At 37.4% G+C, this 20,856-nt stretch overlaps 1 protein-coding gene across 1 annotated transcript; it reads left to right on the top strand.

Moving 5' to 3' along the window:
• The first annotated feature begins 245 nt into the window (after positions 1-245).
• On the top strand, positions 246-7,019 carry LOC121729048. Its single transcript, XM_042117436.1, has 2 exons — positions 246-1,044; positions 6,835-7,019. The coding sequence occupies exons 1-2, from the start codon at positions 246-248 to the stop codon at positions 7,017-7,019; spliced, it is 984 nt and encodes a 327-aa protein (XP_041973370.1).
• The last annotated feature ends 13,837 nt before the right edge of the window (positions 7,020-20,856 follow it).

The following is a 20,856-nucleotide window of genomic DNA, read 5'->3' as shown; positions in this document are numbered from 1 at the left end:
ATCGCTAGACGATTAAACATGTATTGACTATTGATGTATCACATGTTTCTTTTGTAAACTTCATCAATTTAATAGTTCTATTTCACATTATGGATCTCACTTTAAAAACCTTAATATACTTACACTTTTCAGTCGGGTAACAGTGTTCCACGTACAGTTTACTTATATTGAGCATCCCAAACAAAATTAAATTATTCTATTAAGGCCGGTATAAATAGTCAATAGTCCTACTCATCAGTTTCATAATGGCTGAATATTTATCGAGGGATATATTGGAAGACGGTCTCGTGCGGTCTTTTGCACCGATTCGTGTTTTGCAAACGGCGCTGGGGTCAGCGCGGGTGGATGCGAAATACCGCTTCGTGACGTCACCGACCCTGGGCCAGAAGGTGTACACCGCAGCCCTGATGCTCGCAGCCACGGTGTCCTACGTCACCACCGTCTACTGCTACATCTCTCACTTCAAACACCACAGCTATCTTCGCTACTTATGTCAAATCGGCATGTCCCTACATTATGTCACACACGCGGCTAGCATCATCCACTCGAGGTTCCTGAACAACGAGAGCAACGTCCGGTTTTACGTGAAGTTACAGGAGATCGACCGAAGCATGAGGATAGATCGAACCTCTTACTTCCACGATATGCTTTACCGAATAAACCTCATGAACACGTTGCTATACACCGTCATGTACTTCGTATTTTCGGCGATTTTGTTTTTTAGAAATCTACATCTCCAAGTATTTTTTGCTTCGGGAATATTTTTAGTTCAGTTTACGTGCACTCTGGAGTGGATTTACTTCTCGAATTTAATCGTGCATATTTACTCTCGACTGAGCTTCATCAATATGATTATGTCGAATCATTTACGCTCGATATCGAGTTTTCACTCGGACAATGTCTCGGAATGGAAGATTCTGGACACGCGGTCCTTGCGAGAGCTGGCACAGGAAACTAACGATTTCAGGACCAGCGAAACCGACAAGTATCTGAATAAAATATTTAATTTAATCCACAATTTTACTGGCCTGTACAGATTTCAGGTAAATATTAGAACAAGCATATTTTTATGAATTTCTAATACTGAAGCTCGTAAGAAACTTTATTTTGTTGGCAGATGTTTGTGTTTTGTTTCAAGTTGGTCGTCATGAGTTTGGCGATATTTGAGTTTTGTCTTCTCACCTTGCAACAAAATGTAAGTTTATCAATACCTAATAGTCATTTCTATTTCTGTACTGATTGTTACTTGCTTTAAAAGGGTTCTATACCCAAACTTCGCTGTCCGTCCGTCAGTCTGTTTATCTCCAGAACGTGCCTCAAGAACCCTGGTCAGTTAGACAGTTACATTTTTCATAAATGTTGAATTTCGAAATGCTTTATCGCATGGTTTAGGTACTTTATTTATAGCGCAAATACATATAGTTTACCTACTAGAGTTGACATTATATTTTAATACTTAACAAAAATAATATCTATTTACCTACCTACTTACTTATATAAGTAGGCACTTATAATATTTTTATTTTTATTAATAATATAAGTATTAATTTTATTAATAATTTGAAATTTCATTATAACAAATTCACGAGTCACATTTTAGTCAAGTACCATGATACTCGCGAGCCTCTGTTTAGTTACAACTTACAACCACTACTTTGGCGTAATGTTGCGTATTTTGCGTATGGTAACAACAGAGTAGACAGAACTAAGGTAATAGGTAATGTGATTGACACTTAACGTGCACTTAAGAGGAGTCCACACCGCCCTTTTTCCCATACAAACGTTGTCCCCTGTTTCCTCCCTGGATAATGCTAGTAGAGTTATAATTTTTTTCCTGAATATCTACGGCCACTAATACAATGTCCCTATGTTTTCTTTTTTTTCATAATTTAATTATTGAAAAAGATATGAACGTTCAAAAACCCAAAAAAATTGCCAGATTTTCCGCTGTGTTCAAACGTCCAGGAAACAGATTTGGCTAGATTATACAAAAAAAGCAAAACATAGGAACACAGCTCAAGCCTTTTTTTAATCTTTAATGAAAAAAGTACTTAAATCGGTTAAGTTTTGGAGAAGGAATCAGGGGACAACGAATCGTTGATTTTCTGGATTTTCTGCAGTTGTCTCTATCGCGTTCTGCGGTATAGGCTTGAGGTAAGGGAGACAGCTATAGATATTTCACGTACTTTTTTTTCATTTCTCTAACCCCTGGTGTATCCATTTCGCAGAATTTGGGGCCGCGTTCTACAAATCCACACCCCCATAACACTTCTTTTATATCTTTATCCTGTGATAGATACCGATGCGAGCGGAAAGGATCGTGCTGCCTATAGCGTGTGTCGGCGACTTGGCGTTGCTGATCTTCATCTGTGTGAGGTGGGAAAGGTTTTTCAAGGAGATGAACGAGACGAAGCACCTATCTACGACGATACTAGCTACGTATACCGAAGGTACCCTATTTTATTGTATTAATCAAAACTCGAACCGTACGTAAATACTAAATTGCATAATATAATGCTACCCTGATTATTATTATTACGAGTCTTTGTACAATATTTATTTAATTCTTCAAGCCCCATAAGAGCGCGACCGGTGATCGCGACAACAATAGAATACAATAGCATTTCCTGGAAACAAGTATTAATTGACCTTTGTACAATATTTTGACGACCTCTGTGGCTCAATTTCCTGAGTGTGTGGCAGCTCAAGCCGAGGGTCGCGGGTTCGAATCCCGCCGACGGAACAAAAAGTTTTCAATGTTCCCGGGTCTGGATGTGTATGATATAATAAAAATCTTAAATATATGTATAGTATAAAAGTATTAAATATATTTCTGTTGTCTGGTACCTGTAACACAAGTCCTTCAGGTACTTAGCACGGGGCCAGACTGACGTGGTGTGAAGCGTCCATAGATATATTATTATTATTATATTATTATTAATTCAAATTCAAATTTCAAATTCAAATTCTTTATTAAGCATACAATAATATACAATAGTATAAAAGCTGGGTAGCGTACATCACGTCGTCTAATCCCATGCTAAGTAAAAACTTGTGTTATGGCAATCAGACAACGCGCAACGGATGCACGCCGAACAATTTTATCCTAATATATATTATTTACACATTCACACACACAATCACACTACACTTTATCACGTAAAGTCTCTTTCGGCGACGTGATGCGCGCTTCGTTCGGGAGCCTCCCCCGGAACCTCCGGTAAACTACACCGGCGGGCCAGAACTCCTCCACATCGAAGATGGATAAGACTTGAGTCGGCACTCTCACCACAAAGGAACTGAAATTCACTTTGTGGCGAGAGTGCAGACGCTCCACCCTCAAGGTGTAGGTGGTCTTCTCGCGGATGTAGTTTACGACGTCTTCGACCGTCATGGACCAGTGCAGGCGCGACATGTAGAGCGGCGTCGCGGGCACCTCGCTCCGCAGGCGCAGCTCGGGCACATAAGGGAGCATACCCATACTACGTGACCCATTTAGGGGGGGAGGGGGGTCTTCAAAATACTACGCTCGGTCACGAGAGGGGGGAGGGGGTCTAGAGTTTTGTCACGTAGTCAATTTCGCCGAGAGAAACGTCATACGAAAAATTTTTTTCTCGCCATTTAATAGTTAACACTGGCATTTATTATGGTTATTTATAGCCAACAGCCATTAAAAAAACAGGCACTGTTGTCACTTATCAGGCATTTTGAAGTTTGGTGAAGCTGTCAAGCTTGGTGATCATATTTACTATATATTTTAGTGTTCGATTACAATTTGAACTACAGTCGTGACTAAAATAGTAGGTACCATCGAGGAAATTGATTCCTAAGTAGTTGACAGACCAACGTCATGTAGTCGGATCATGTCAATTCAATGTTAATTGTGATCTGTCGGTTGGGTTTAACTTTAAACGCGACCAAATTACTTAGGTCCGCCATCTGCCTAGAAATTAATTTCTCTGATTGTTCTATTGTAATTTTAGACTATCACTAAATATTATAAAACAAAGTTTTCCCCCATGTCCCTTTGTTCCCTTTAATCTTTAAAACTACGCAACGGATTTTGATGCGGTTTTCTTTAATAGATAGAGTGATTCAAGAGGAAGTTTTATTAGTATAATTCCTTAAATAGTGGAGAAATACTGTTATTGTTGGGGTTTCTAATGTGATGTCGTAAATAATTACATTTTTTTCGCTTACATTGCAAACGCAGGCTGAACCCTACGAGATTTATCAAAATAATGTACCAAGTACTGTACACATTGAAAAGGTCTACAGAAAACTCCGCAATGATATAATATGTCTACCTCTTATGGATATCCCACAATAACAGTTTTTTGTTTTGACGACGACGACGATTTACTTTTAACGACAAAATATTATAATGGCTAATTTTCGAAGCGATTTTAACCAATACGGCATTAATCCTTATTCAATAAAACCACTTTAAATATTATAAATGCGAAAGTACCTCTATCTGTCTGTCTGTCTGTCTCGCTTTCACGCCAAAACTTCTGAACCGATTGTAATTAAACTTTGTACACAGATAGTCTAAAGCCTGAGAAAGGACATAGGCTACTTTTTAACTGGGAAAAGGGGTTGAAAAGGAGTGTTTATACGTAAATTTGTTCAAATTAAATTAGTTCCAAAAATTCATAATAGATGACGCTGTGCATCGTCTATTATGAATTTTTGAAACACTTTTTACAACACTTTTTACAAATTTAAAATTGCGAGACTTAGCTTTTTGAAACACTTTTTACAACACTTTTTACAAATTTAAAATTGCGAGACTTAGCTTTTGCGGCGGTACCGAGTACCGACCAATGTGGGCCACCGGCCACGGGCAGATATAGATAGAGTTTAAGTAAAGAATATAAATCAAAACTGCTGAATCGATTTTAATCATTTTTTCAGTGGCTATATATTTTATTATACTCGGGCCGTGCGAAGCCGGGGCGGGTCGCCAGTTATTATACAATATTATACATTAATCTAAGTGATAATACTTTAGGATGTGTATGTGTTCCTAACATACAGTTCACTGTGAAAGTAGCAGCGCTGAAAGACCATTTTTTTCACTTCTGTATGGAGAAAAGAAAATTTGCTCATTCAACGCTGCTACTTTCACAGTAAAGTTTTTTTTATTGGTGTTAAGTATTTCTTTTTGGCAATCTATTGGGTATCAATGTATTTTTTGGAGATCGTTATTTTTATTCCCTTATATAATTAAGTAGTGATAATTATTATAAACATGCAAAGAGTCTTTTGTAATAAATAAATTTAATAAACACAAAATATAAAATTATTTTCATTTGCTATCTAGTATCTACTCTTTCAACTTGCAAAATGATTAAAAATTATTCTTGTCAATACCACGTGAACAATTGAAGGGGGGGGTTGGGCATATCATTACTGTCGAGTCGAAGATTTTCAGCCTTGCGGCCCTCCTTTGCACCCCTCGCGGACGGCGAGCTGACGGCGGCGGCTGTTGCTGACCCACTCGATTTCGCTGAGGTGCAAAACGGCGAGTCACGCTGAGCTCCGCGACGCATATTTATCGAGTCGATCGGATGCTCGGGTGACCTACATAATGAATTATTACTTTTTAATTGTAATAATTCACTACGTAACTCACTGATGGTGGATTCCGAGGCATCCAACCTACCTCGTATCTCGTCCAGCTCTGCCCTCATGATGTTGAACTTCTGGAGCAGGCTGGAGACGTTGACGTGGTCCGTCGATACCGCCGGCAGTTTGTGGAGCTGCTTGGCCAGAAACACCGGCAATTCCGCAGTATTAGTCTGCTTGAGCAGGGAGATGATATCCTGCAAGCTTCGTTCGCTTCCGTCTCTCCTCCGGGACGTCATCTGCGCTGTCTTGCCGAGCGCTTCGTACAGCACGAGCCTGCCCCTGCAGATCTCCTCGTTGGTGTAGGTCGACCTGCACAGCTGCACGATGCCATCTTCGTCCATGGTGTTGACGACGTGTTGTACGAACGCCAGCAGCTCGTTGGATACGAGCGCCATGGTGTCGGTGCAGCGGCTGTGAGCCGCGCGACTCGCGAAATACTCGTATTAATTAATTTTATTAATATTTGCTACGTGTGTTGCTGAGCGGTGCACGACCGTTCGCTACCGCGATCAAAACAACACCAACTACCGCGCTACCGCGATCTTATGGCTGTACTATCAGGGAAATTGATTTGAGAACCTACGTAGTTTGGTCGGTTATGTTGAGCCCAGCCGACAAGCAAAATATAGCAGACACAATATATTTGATATAGCACGACCAAATAACCAAAACGGCAAATTAACTAGCGCCTGCATGTATTGCGCTATCGAAGTTACGGTACATACATACAACTCATGTGTATGTGTGTATGCTGCACACAAAATACTTATTGTTAATTTTATTAAATAAAGAATATGACAGATAACGTGTGAGGCTAATGCATAAAGTTAATATACCTAGCGGAATAGAGCAACAATCTCGAGCTGTCAAACGAAACCGAAATTGGTTTTCATCTGTGTGAAAAATTATTAGTTGTATTAGCTTCATAGTACGTATACACTTAGCCAAGCATGATTGAACATGAATTCTATGAGATTAAATTGTCAACGTGCGGCGCGTGCCGACTGGACGTCAAAAAAAAAAGTGCTGCTGTCATATTATATCACACGTCTCTTTTTACCACGCTCAGGCCTGTGTTTCTCTATTCCGCTTGGTATATTAACTTTATAGGCTAATGTCAAAATCTTCATTTAATGACAGTTATTAAGTAATAAACATTCGTCTCTGAGTGAGGTTACCTCTATATTTATCTTTTCTTATTCTTATGTATTTCTGTTGCAGGCCCTCTCAGAAAGAAAGCTACGACGATGCTGAAAACTATCGAGGAGACTCCCCCGCACTTCTCCGTGTATGACATGTGGAACATGGACGGTTCCACTCTACTCAACATACTCAGCATCATAACTACCCTCATTGTCACGTTACTTCAGTTTTCATTACTGTAGTAGGTTCATATTGTGATAGTAGAAGAACCGCCCTTCATCTCTAGCTCAGTGCTTTTCAACCTAGTTTGTAATGCGACCCCTATGGTATGTGAAAATGTTTCGCGACCCCCCTTTTGCTTTTTTATCATATTATTGTATATATGTTTATAAATATTTTGTTTAAAATTCTCCTTAATAATATGTTTAATATTGTTATTGTTTATTTTTACTGAAACAATTCTCTCGGCCACTGGGAGCCCTACCCCTACAGGGGCTGCACGACCCCTAGGGGGTCGCGACCCACAGGTTGAAAAACACTGACCTAGCTAATAAAAAAGTCTATTTAAGATTTTTTTTTTGCCAACTGTGGGACGGTTTATAACGTAAAATAGTTTTATTAATTATAGTATCAGCTCGGTGAAAGACGTCTTAAGTTTGGATTTTAGACCATTTGCATTAGGATTTAGGACCATACCTCACTGAGATGCCATGGCGACAGAACTAAGACAGTTCAGTTTACAGTTCGCAAGAATTGAAACGAAACAATTTGCGATGTATGAATAATCTCAATACAACGTGACATTTTAGTGGTTGTTTTTCCGCAGCAGAACCACAATAGACATAACTACCAGTAGTTCGACTGCAAAGAAACGGACAGGTTTCAATATCTGTCAAATTCGTCGGGTTTCACTAGGATTATGAACGGAATGTGCCTCGCGCTGGCTGGTATAATTTAAGGGCCCCGAAGACGATCAAACGGTTTGACTCAAACACGTAAATTTTGGTTTGACTCAAACCGATTTGATCGTTTACAAAGCTAGTTTGAACGGTTTGTCAAACATTTACGTGTTTGAAGCTTGTTTGATGAAATTTCATATTTTCGTTGTGTTTGACGCGCCGTTTGATCGTGTTCCGACGCGTTTGAAGGTTTGATCAAACCCGGTTTAGTTTAGTGCTGGATTATGAAGAAGAAAAAAAGAAAGAAGCTGTAGTTTCTAGCACTTTCTGTAGATGTTCGTGGGTAAAACGATATTATGTTAGTCCATAGTCCATACCATTCTTTGGACCAGTCTTTTTTTTATGAAATAAGGGGGCAACGAGCAAACGGGTCACCTGATGGAAAGCAACTCGCGCAAGCGACGGAAGTCGCAGCATCAGAAGAGCTGCAGGTGCGTTGCAGGCCTTTTAAGAGGGAATAGGGTAATAGGGGAGGGTAGAGATGGGAAGGGAATAGGGGAGGGTAGGGAAGGGAATAGGTTAGGGGATTGGGCCTCCGGTAAACTCACTTACTCGGCGAAACACAGCACAAGCGCTTTTTCACGCCGGTTTTCTGTGAGAACGTGGTATTTCTTCGGTCGAGCCGGCCCATTCGTGCAGAAGCATGGCTCTCCCACGTATATCTTTTTTTTTCTCTTCTGACAGAGGACATTAACGTTATAAACATAAGATAAGAAAATCGCGATGCTCGTTCTAGAATCTAGAGCATCTTCTGCATCAAAAGACGTGTACTCGACAGCGCGTATTGAATGAAACTGCGCAGTGTCGTTTGACAAACCGTTCAAACCGACATCAAACGGTTGCATCAAACACGTAAGGTTTGAATCAAACCGTTTGATCGTCTCCGGGGGTCTTTATTTTTAAATATTTAAAATAAAGATTTCAAAATTGGATTCTGACAATTTTAATCGCATGTGCCAAAACACAAACAACAATACGACCAAAGAGGAACACGTCCAGCGAATATGTCATAGTTTTAAATTCGTAGGTAACAATTTAACAACCCTAGCGACGATTTTCGTCATAATAGGTACGTCAAATTTAAAAATTTCAACATCAGTTCTAAGTCGGCATCACTGATCTCCATGTATAATGGAGGTCAGTGGTCGGCATACTCTATAATTCTGTCTACTCTGGCAGAACTATGTACTTACCTATAGTAGTACTATCAAATCATGCACGTTATTTTTTTAAAATAAAATATATTTTGTATAACCCGGACGAATTTTATTTATGATTTGAATTAAACAAACTTCACAAATCTATAATCTTATATTTTTAAACGAGCAATTCTTGTTTATATATGTCGCAGCCGACTGGTTTAAATAGCCGTTCAACCAAACAGCTAGCTCTTTGACTGAACAACGCCATTCAATCACACGGCTATACGTCGTTTAGCCGACTTGTTGACTACAACGTTCAACACTACAGCTAGACGACGCTTAGCCAACTGGTTTTTTTTTTGTTTTGGCGGGGGGCTGCGCCCCTCTTTTATTTGACGGCGGTCGCCGGCTGCTGCCGCAGCACGCTCGCTGCGCTCGCTCGGCTCCCTCTGAGTTGTGGTCTAAGTTCTAACCTAACCTAACCAACTTTTGGACTTTCTGGATTGTGTTTGTTTTTGTTTTGACGGGGGGCTGTGCCCCCCGAACCCCCCTTTCGGGGGAGGCTGCGTGCATCCATTTCATAATCCCGTAATTTCTCCTCGAATATTTGTTGAAATTTTAATTCACTCGTATGTGCCTCCACAATTTTTGTCTCTTTAATAACACTTGTAACTTTTATTAACTACTTTCTTTCCGAAAAACAACCACAAACACCAACAAACACCTGCTAGTTGACGTCATATTGTAAATAAAACGCACCTAGCGCCGCAGCGGTGCGCGCTGAACTACTTCAATTATTATTATTTTTTTTTTCTTTATTAGGAACAATAAACAGTTACATGTTAAAACTTAGTTATTACCTATGGTTTAGAAATGGTAAACACATAACCCACACCATTGTTCGCATATTAAAAACGGAAAGCACAGCGTATATATGGATAAAAATATGTGACAGTAAGACTAGATACAAAACTACAAAAAGCAATAACACATTAAATTAAAGATAATAAAAAGAATTAAAACAAAGGATATTTTCAATGTAAAGTGAAAAAAAAAGTATAACACAGAATAAAAATGTACATTATAAAAAAAAAAAAACTACATGTAAAATAAAACAAAATTTAAATTAGACGGCGGCTTTTGAATCAGCTGTAGTGTTGAACGTTTTGAGCGACTAAAATATTCAATATAAAAGCTAGACGTGTGATTGAATGGGGTTGTTCAGTCAAAGGGCTAGCTGTTTGATTGAACGGCTATTTAAAGCAGTCGGCTGCGACATATATATAATTGGAATCTCGGAATCGGCTCCAACGATTTTCATGAAATTTAGTATACAGGGTGTAACAAAAATAAGTGATAATACTTTAGGGTATGTACGTGTTCCTTGTAGAGAGTTCACTGTGAAAGTGGCAGCGCTGAAAGACGAAATTTTTTTTTCACTTTTGTATGGGCAAGGGCCCAAACGTCACGAGTTTCCCCATACAAAAGTGAAAAAAAATTTTGGTCTTTCAGCACTGCTACTTTCACAGTGAACTCTCTACAAGGAACACGTACACACCTTAAAGTATTATCACTTATTTTTGTTACACACTGTATAGGGGGTTTCGGGGGCGATAAATCGATCTAGCTAGGAGTCATTTTTAGAAAATGTCATTTTCATCGGATACCGAGCAAAGCTCGGTCAAACAGCTAGTCTATCTATATACGAGTATATATATAAAAATGGATTTCCAAATGTGTTAGTCGCGCTATAACTCGAAAACGGCTGAATGAATTGGGCTGATTTTAGTCTTAAAATATTCGTAGAAGTCCAGGGAAGGTTTTAAAGTGACATGAAGTTCACCGGGACAGCTAGTAATATATAAAAATGGATTTTCAATTGTGTTAGTAACGCTAAAACTCGAAAACGGCTGAACGGATTGGGCTAATTTTAGTCTAAAAATATTCGTAGAAGTCCAGGGAAGGTTTTAAAGTGACACGAAGTTCACCGGGACAGCTAGTTGTACTACTAAAATAAAATTATTTTGCTGCGGCAAACAACCATTAAAATGACACGTGTAGTGTATACCGGTTGGAGTTTAAATAATGAAATAATCGTTTTGAAATTATATTTCGTTAAAAAATTATATTAATTTATTCACCCTGTGCTTTGTAAACACGATACTCCAGTCCAAACAAATTGTTAATAAAGTACATAGTTATTTTACTTTGATTTTTCGTGCCACAATACAAAAATTATTTACTGTATATATATAATGGGAAAGAAAACTCTAAACGGAGTAAATTTAAGACTAAGCTGTTTTCAGGAATACTACGTAGCTGCTACGTCGTTGCTACATTGCTGCTACGTCGCCGCTACATTGCTGCTACGTCGCCGCTACATTGCTGCTACGTCGCCGCTACGTAGCTGCTACGTCATCCACGTAGCACGCTACGTCCCGTGCTACGGAGCACGCTACGCGTAGCTACGGTGTGACTAGTGACTACCTACGTGTTTTTTATCATATAACGCAGGGGTTCCCAAACTGTGCGCCGCGGCGCCCTGTGGAAAGGCAAGAGTCGATCCTCTATCATTATTCGAAACCACAAATATTATAAAATTAAATTATAATCTTATAATATTCATTAGGTAAAGCAGGTACATGATTAAATATTTATTTATTACTATTTAGTATTTACCTGCTTAACCTAACTATAATCATTAATGCTATTTTCTATTAATTTAATTAACATGCCTTTCATGTAATATGCATACAGAAACTTATTAATTATCTTATCACTAATACTTAAATGAATATAATTAATAACTTTTCAAAACATTATTTTTAGTAATATTTAAAATTAAATATCAATTTTTAGTCGGGAAACTTTACAATGTTACATGTTGTATATATATGTTGTATATAATATGTTGTACCAAAATTAACAATTAATTATTATTGCTAAAAAAATCCTATTTTATCAACACTAATGACCGCTGTGTACATTGAGCTAACGTATTGGGCCAACGTGTAATGTCGCTCCCAACTTATGGCCAAGTAGGCCTTTACACGTTGGCCCAAGGGGTACAGCTGGCTTTACATACAGTGATATAATTTGTATTATATTTATTTAGATTTAAATGCTATGTGACGTACTTACTATTTTGTAATATTCGTTTCAACAATTAAATAAATTGTGTGCAATTTTTCTTTTATTTATTATCCGCGCGCTATCAGTTTTTGGTTCGTCCTTTTGGAACTGAGACGCGCGCTGACAGCTGGCCAGTCGTAGGGTCGGCAAAAAAAAATACGTTCTTGTTCGCGTACATTTCTTTCAAGTCTTGTTTTAATTTTTTTGTGATAATAATAGGTAAAATGTAATATTATTATAGTAATTGATAATTAATGAGTGGAAAAAGGGGCAGATTTTGAATGGTCAATCACGATTCACGATAAATAATTCTGGCAATTGATAAATATTTCGATAAAGTACGAAGTCGGTCTTTTTATTTTTTATACACAGTAATTGTAATAATCTTTAATGACGATTAAGTACATATTTTATTATTATTATGTGTAAACCTATAATTTATTAAATGTTCAGAATATTTTTGCTAACGCTACTTCATTAGCAAATAAAACTGTCATTCAGAATTCAGATCCCATTCTGATCGCGCGCGGTACCTACTGATGATTATTGATTATACTGCAATAGAGATGTCGAGCTACGTCGAATATACTATCCCCCTTACTAATAAACGTTGTATAAGCTTTGAATAGTTATACAGTGTTTTGTCTTCTTCAATCCAATTAAAAATGTCACTTGTGTGACAGGAATAAAACACTGTATAACTATTCAAAGCTTATACAACGTTTATTAGTAAGGGGTATAAGTATTATGTAGAACAAAGGCGAATTAAAAATAATAGTATTAAAATCATAACGTCTTGGTAACTCCAATCTTGATAACTGGGTCGACAAACGTTGTTTTGCCAAAAAATGATTTTCCCTGTTTTCCTACTTTTCTCTTGAAGTTTTTTCTGATTTTTTTTCTATAGACCTCAAGGAGCCCGAGCACCTTTCCAACGAAAGCAAAACCGTGGAAATCGGTTCATGCGTCCTGGAATTATAGCAAACCCGACTTATTTTTATATATTAGACTAGCTGTTGCCCGCGACTTCGTCCGCGTGGACTTTAGTTTATAGTTGTTCCCGTACATCGATTGAGTCGTTTACGCGCTAATCAGAAAAGTATATTGTGTGGGAACCGCACATTTTTCCGGAACAAAAAATATTCCTTGTCCCAGATTCAAATTAGTATTTCCAATCTCTATGGAAAATTTCATCAAAATAGATTAAACAGTTTAGGCATAATCATAAAAGTTTATTGCGCGGGGACCGTACATTTTCCGGGAAAAATTAGTATTCCTTGTCCTTTCCCGAGACTCAAAGTATCTCCATACCGAATTCCATCAAAATAGATACGAAATCGCGCAAATCATAAAAGTATATTGTGCAGTAACCGTACATTTTTCCGGGACAAAATGTATCTTATGTTCTTTTTCGGGACTCAAAGTATCTTCATACCAAATAGCAAAATGGGTCCAGCCGTTTACGCGTGATATCGTGACCACGCGAAATATAACGTTTCGCGCAGCTTCGCCCGCGTAAATTAGATATTTCACAGACAAATTAGTCCACGAAAAATAGCCTATGATCCTTCACGTGGTCTACTTCTTATCTGTGCCAAATAACAGAAAAATTGCTCCAGTAGTTCGTGAGATAAGCCCTTTCAAATAATTTCCCCCGTTTTTTCCACATTTTCCTCTATTTCATCGCTCCTATTAGTTTTAGCATGATAAAATATAGCCTATAGCCTTCCTCGATAAATGGGCTATCTAACACTGAAAGAATTTTCCAAATCGGACCAGTAATTCCTAAGATTAGCGCGTTCAAATAAGCCCTTTCAAATAATTTCTCCCGTTTTTTCGACACTTTCCTCTATTTCTTTGCTTCTGTTAGTCTTAGCGCAATAAAATATAGCCTTTCTCGATAAATAGGCTATCTAACACTGAAAAAATTTTTCAAATCGGACCAGTAGTTCCTGAGATTAGCGCGTTCAAGTAAGCCAGTTCAAATAATTTCTCCCGTTTTTTCGACAATTTTCTCTATTTCTTTACTCCTATTAGTCTTAGCGCAATAAAATATAGCCTATAGCCTCCCTGGATAAATAGGCTATCTAACACTGAAAGAATTTTTCAAATCGGACCAGTAGTTCCTGAGATTAGCGCGTTCAAATAAGCCCTTTCAAATAATTTCCCCCCGTTTTTTCCACACTTTCCTCTATTTCTTCGCTCCTATTAGTATTAGCGTAATAAAATATAGTCTTCCTGAATAAATGGGCTATCTAACACTGAAAGAATTTTTTTAAATCGGACCAGTGGTTCCTGAGATTAGCACGTTCAAACAAACAAACAAACAAACAAACTAACAAACGCTTCCGCTTTATAATATTAGTATAGATAAGTAAATGTGTGTATTATGTTACCGTTAGAATGCAGAATACGTTAACGTGCACATTACCTAGGTAATCTGCAGATTCCCTGATACCATACGTTAAAGTGTGAGATTTTTAAATAAAAAAGCTCATATTTGCACTTTACCTAGTTAGTTTGCTTCCCATTCCTTCGTAAAAGTCCGAAAAACTTTGACTGAAGCTTGTGAACCTAAGACTGTTTTGATTGTTTTTTTTCTAGTTAATACGATCTGTTATATAGTTTTCTACAAATTTAAATAGATTAAAGTAGTTTTACGTTTAAAATTAAGCCATATATGTAATAAACCATAAATCATTTAAAAAAAACACATAATATGCCAAGTAGTTCCATAATTCAATCGGAAATTTACTATCTATAGTCCATTGAAATATTTTGACGACTTCTGTGGCTCAGTTGGTGGGCAGTTGGTAGCTCAAGCCGGGGGTCGCGGGTTCGAATCCCGCCGACGCAACAAAAAGTTTTCTAAGTTCCTGGGTCATGGATGTGTATTAAATATGTGTATCATATAATAAAAATCTTAAATATGTGTATAGTATAAAAGTATTAAATATATTTCGGTTGTCTGGTACCAGTAACACAAGTCCTTCAGGTACTTAACACGGGGCAGACCGACGTGGTGTGAAGCGTCCATAGATATTATTATCATTATTATTATTATTATTATGTTACATTTGCTTTGAATTTATTAGAGGACGCAATTTTATTTTTGAAATATGTTGAGGGGGTCAATAGAAGCTTAACCTCAAGTTTGTGGGGTCGCCACTCTTGTTCCCCGGCCGCCATCTTGAAAAAAGGAATGATAACACTATTTTCGTGATATCTCGGAAACTATACGGCTCACAAAAATTTTGTAAGTACATAATTTGTTGCAAATTACTTTGCCTACAAATATGTTTAAGTATATAACTTTTTACCCTAAATTAAAAATTTTAAAAGTTATAAGCAAAAAAGGGAGAAAATTTTTGAAAAGGTTAATTATTACTCTTCAACTTTGCTTAGTACATTTTACAAAAAAAATATTTCAGACCAACCTTATAGATGATCTTTGGAAAAAAAGATCCCTTCTCTTTTAGTTACTTTATAAACAGACACTAATTGATGGTCAAAGTTTTTAATAAAATAAATATTAAAATGAAGGACATGTCAAAATGGCGGTCGTATCTTTTTTTAAACTCCCTTCTGCCCTCCATACATTTAATGGCGGCTGTATACACTCGACGAGAGCCTCTGGCCGAGATCCTCGGCCGTGTATGCTGTCTCTGGTTTTCCTCGCGAGAGCCAACGTGACGAGGACCAGAGCGGCCTGTACACACTCGCGATCGGCCTGTCTCGGGGTGTCTCGACGAGTGTGTAGTTGTGTACAGCTGCCATTATTTAAATCGGGTCAGTCCAGCGCTGTTACAGTAGCGCAAACTGCATCTGAGTCACCGTAAGCGTGGTGAGTACACCGAGCATGTTGAGCAGGGTGGAGGCGTCCATGTTCCACATGTCGTACACGGAGAAGTGGGGGGAGCTCTCCTTGATCAGCTTGATCATCATGCTGGCTCGCTTCCGCAGAGGACCTGAAATATGAAAATAAGTTTAACAAAAAATGCCGACTTCAAGCAGCATATCATGTCCCTTACCATGGGATGCCATCACCTCTGAGATGTCTTCTTTCCAACAAAAAATAATTATCAAAATCATCTAAATAATTATTATTGTTTAGTATTATGTATGTCTTACTCCGTTTTCCAAGGACAACATTAAGATTCATGATGCGATTTTTATACCCTTAATGCACATTATTATCTTGATCCTTTGGTTCTAATAACAATTAACATGTAATAATTATTAAGTCCCGTAAGTAATTACTCCTCTTATACCTCTAATATGTTGGTCGAAACAAAATTGACCCTTTTCATACTACATCACTACGTCACACAACAAAACAAAACGTAATGGTCGAAATTATATTATATATTCAAGAAAGGTAAACCTGAAGTATGAGTCACTAAAATTTGCGTCGCTAAATTCTTGGTTTCACGTAATTCGAAATAAAATTCATCCCACCTCAAACAAATCGCACCCAATATGACAAAATCGCCTATCCAAATAATTATTCCAATAAACCTGTCTATGCCCAAATTTATCTGAAACAATAAAAAAATATAGCCTGAAAAAAAATACTTTGGGGTGTGTCCCTAGTCCCTACTATAAAGTTAATATACCTAGCGGAATAGAGCAACAATCTCGAGCTGTCAAACGAAACCGAAGGTGAATGAAAATATGTGTACGTACTACGTATGCACTTACACAAGCTTCTTCATCATTTTGAAGTCGGTACCAGACATAGCTGAATCTTCAGTCTGCCAGAATATTTGAAACTTTTGGAACTGGCACCGACTTCAAAATTATGAAGATTGAGTACAGAAATAGTTGATTTTTAGCCGAATTCGGAAAAAGGCACTATTAGATAGGAAAAATTATTTAATACTTTTTAGTTCATATAATAATATGGATGTTATTATTGTTTTTACTTTGGAAGTCGGTTTTAATTTTTTGTTAAAAATAATAATTTCACTCTTTTTAGTTACTTACCTAGTAAACCACCGCGTTCTATACTTAGGTAGAATAACACACCTGCATATTATTTTACGTATCTTATTAGTTATTACAATTTGTTAACAGTCACACATACAAAATATAATATCAACTGCAGATAATTTTAAACAATACACACACACAGAATAGATAATAGTACAAGTACAATACTTATATCTATACTAATATTATAAAGAGGTAAACTTTGTTTGTTTGTTTAATTGTAATGAATAGGCTCAAAAACTACGGGACCGATTTTAATAATTCTTTCACCATTCGAAAGCTACATTATCTACGAGTAACATAGGCTACTTTTTATGTTGGAAAATATAGGGTTCCGTAAGATATTTCAGTTTTTCGGAAACAACCAGAAAATTTACTTATTTTGCGTACGCTGCCTAAACTATAAAAGATAGAACTATACAATGTTCTAAGTAAATGTAGATCTTATAAATATCTACAAAAATGTCTGCAACACACTATACCTATCTATGTCAAGTGTGGCACAACAACCATTTTTTTATTTAAAAATTTTGATTTTTTTGGACTACATTTAAACGTATTTATTTTACTTATACTAATAATCCTTATCAAAATAAATCATTTCATCACTAAGTACAGTTTATGTAGATTATATTTGGTCTTTGAATGATTAAAATTGGACGTTTAGCTTAGAAGTTATGGCGAAATTAAAATATTGCGATTTACGCCCGTTTCGAAGTGGGCGCTGGCGCTACCAATGCTGGGGTGCGCTCGCGGGAGGGGTATCACTAATACCTATTGTACACATTGAAAAGGTCTACAGAAAACTCCGCGATGGTATAAGTAAAAATATCTCTTATGAATGTCCCACAATAACATTTTTTTGTCATTTAATTTTAACTTCAAATAATGGCTAATTTTCGAAGCGATTTTAACCAATACGGCAATAATCCTTATTTACTTTAAATACATTATTGATTATATTCGAAGATATTACAGATTTAAAAATTGCGGGACGTAGCTTTTGCGTCAGTACCGACCAATGCGGGCCACGGGTAGTAATAATAATAAATAATAATAATAAAGCCTTTTATTTCCTCGATACATACCATTTTAACAAACATGGGTTGGCCACGGGTAGTAGTGTATATAAATTATTATTTAAAATCAAAACTACTGAATCGATTTTAATCATTTTTAGGGTTCCGTACCCAAAGGGTAAAAACGGGACCCTATTACTAAGACTTCGTTGTCTGTCCATCTATCCGTCTGTCTGTCTGTCGCCAGGCTTTATCTCAAGAACCGCTATAGCCAGGCTTCAGAAATTTTCACATATTGTTATTGTGTATATCTGTTGCCGCTTAGATAACAAATACTAAAAACAAAATAATATTAATTCGTACGCGAGTCCGACTCGCACTTGGCTGATTTTTAACCCCCGACAAAAAAGAGGGCTGTTATTATTTCAGTGACATAGGCTATAATAATTATATTTTATACCCGTGCGAAGCCGGGGCGGGTCGCTAGTTTAAAAATATTATCGAAGCAACTTACTTCTCAGAAGTAATGTCAAATGTGTGCCATACGCTCTGGAGTTAAGGTTGAATTTGTTATGTTCAATTTTTGTGACATTGGTGACCCTGTCGTGATTGATGATGATGATGATGAATGTTATTTGCATAGTAGCATATGCTTTCAGTTCTTAAAACAGCGCCTAAGCCCCCAAACTTGTATCTATAAGGAATCTGGAGTTCTTTTAGTATCTTCGGAACTATAGTATACTTCGGTGCAAAATCTTGCATTTTGGTAGCATATGCTTAGGATGCTTCTCATAAAACCAAAATCACCATATGTTTCCATATAAATTTCGAGGAGTTCCCTCGATTACTCATGGTTCCCATCATCAGGTCACCACTTTTGTGAAAATGGGACCAAATTGGAGTAAAACCTCATACAACAAAACAAAAATTTCGAAAATCGATTCACAAACGGCGGAGTAATCGTTGAACATACACAAATAAAAATAAAAAAATAAAAATATCCACAACCGAACATATAACCTCCTCCTTTTTGGAAGTCGGTTAAAAACAAAAGGTTTTTACTCCTATTTTCGATTATCAAGGCACGCGGCGAGCGCGTAAGAGCAGTGGCTCTTACGCGCTCGCCGCGTGCCTTGTACAGTGGTACAAGGCGCGCTGATATGAATGTGATTTTAATGTCCATAACGTCGACATTCGTACTGACAGACATCGACCTGCTTATTTTAGGGACTACTGGGCCTTAACTAGCGGTACTACGGAACCCTATATAGCGCGTGGCACGACACGCACTTGGCCGGTTTTTTATAACATTAGTAATACATTTAAGTACGTAATACATATGCATTATACGATATCACAAATTTTACATTAATTAAAGCCTTAAGGAATAAAAATATATTATAGACTTACATTCATTTGAAGAACTAAAAGATAAAATTCGACGCTCAAGACCGATGCTGTGATAAACTTGACGCAGCAGAAAAACATCTGAAACAAACTTCGACGTGAACTTGATGAACTATCTAACTATCTAACTTGATGAAAAATCAAACTTAACTTAAAAAGTTACCTTACCTGAAAACGATATAAGCTCGCGAACTGAGTGAGTGCATCAAAAATTTGGTTTAAATATAGGACCATATCACTGGAGGCAAAGTCACCGGTCTCGGCGGCCAAATCCTTCAGGGTCGTCTTGTGCATGAACGAAATTAACTTATACATTTTCAAATACGAGCTGTCTTCGATGCCCAAATGGTTAATCATGATCGAATTTATATACCGCAGACGAATGTAAAAATATACGATGAGGTTAGAGAAGTACATCCACTCGAACGCACAGGTAATTTGAGCGTAGTAGATCCAGATGTAGCACACTCCCTTCAGCCAGTCCGAGGCCAGGGTGAAGAGGAACAGGCCCGTGGGGAACAGAGACCACACTGCCACCGTCACTAGGTTCACGTTGTAAAACACGTCATGGATGTACGCCTTCCTGTCGATTCCCATACTCTTATCGATCTCATGGAGTCGTATCAAGAATTGAACATTCCGATCGTTGTTGACGAAGCGAACGTGAAAAATGTTGCAAATGTTAACTAAGTTATGGAGGCCTAGAGTAGCTAATAATATTATGTAGAGTAAAATTCCGGAGCCCCTCAGTATCGAAGGATAGAATAATACGAATGAGACGTAGGCCGCCAATGACATTATTATCAAGACCGCGGCGTATAGCTTCTGCCATACTGTTGGTGTCGTGGCGAAAGAGTCTCTTACGTCGACTCTGCACGATCCTAGTACCATTTGAAACCAGTGAAACGGCGCAAAAGACTTAATGAAACCTTCGTCTAATATATCTTTTGAAAGGTACTCCATAATGTTTTACCGATATCCAAAAGAGGAGGCTCTATGTTCGTACTTCATTAAATTGAACAAGGTATGTAACGAGTACAGTTTGAGTGTTTAGTTTTAAGAGGCATACTCTTGCCTTTATGTACCTCCGTTCACAAAAAAAATATTACATTAACGGCCATCTTTTCTCAATTTAATCAACTTTCATAATCAAATTAATTCGGACTTCAATAAAATAATGATCACCTTCTAAGTAATAGCTGATATAAGAATAAGATATGACAATAATGACTACGGTAATAGGCATTTTTAAGGTTCCGTAGTGAACAAAAAACTCTTATAGTTTCATGAATGTACAATGTACCATCGAGGAAGTTGATTCCTATGCAATTGACAGACCAATAGACTAGCACGAGTCGGCGCATGAGTACCGAAAACTATTCCACCTCAATTTTTTTATGCGATCCTCTTCAAATTGCCCTCCTGATG

The sequence above is a fragment of the Aricia agestis genome, chromosome 7 (genome assembly GCF_905147365.1).
Source record: "Aricia agestis chromosome 7, ilAriAges1.1, whole genome shotgun sequence".
Taxonomy (NCBI): Eukaryota; Metazoa; Arthropoda; class Insecta; order Lepidoptera; family Lycaenidae; genus Aricia; species Aricia agestis.
This window is presented reverse-complemented; position numbering and strand designations above follow the sequence as displayed.

Coding starts and splice junctions, on each gene's coding strand:
- LOC121729048 (XM_042117436.1), top strand. CDS start 246: ATGGCTGAATATTTATCGAGGGATATATTGGAAGACGGTCTCGTGCGG. Junction 1,045..6,834: donor TGGCCTGTACAGATTTCAGG/TAAATATTAGAA, acceptor ATCTTTTCTTAT/TCTTATGTATTTCTGTTGCA.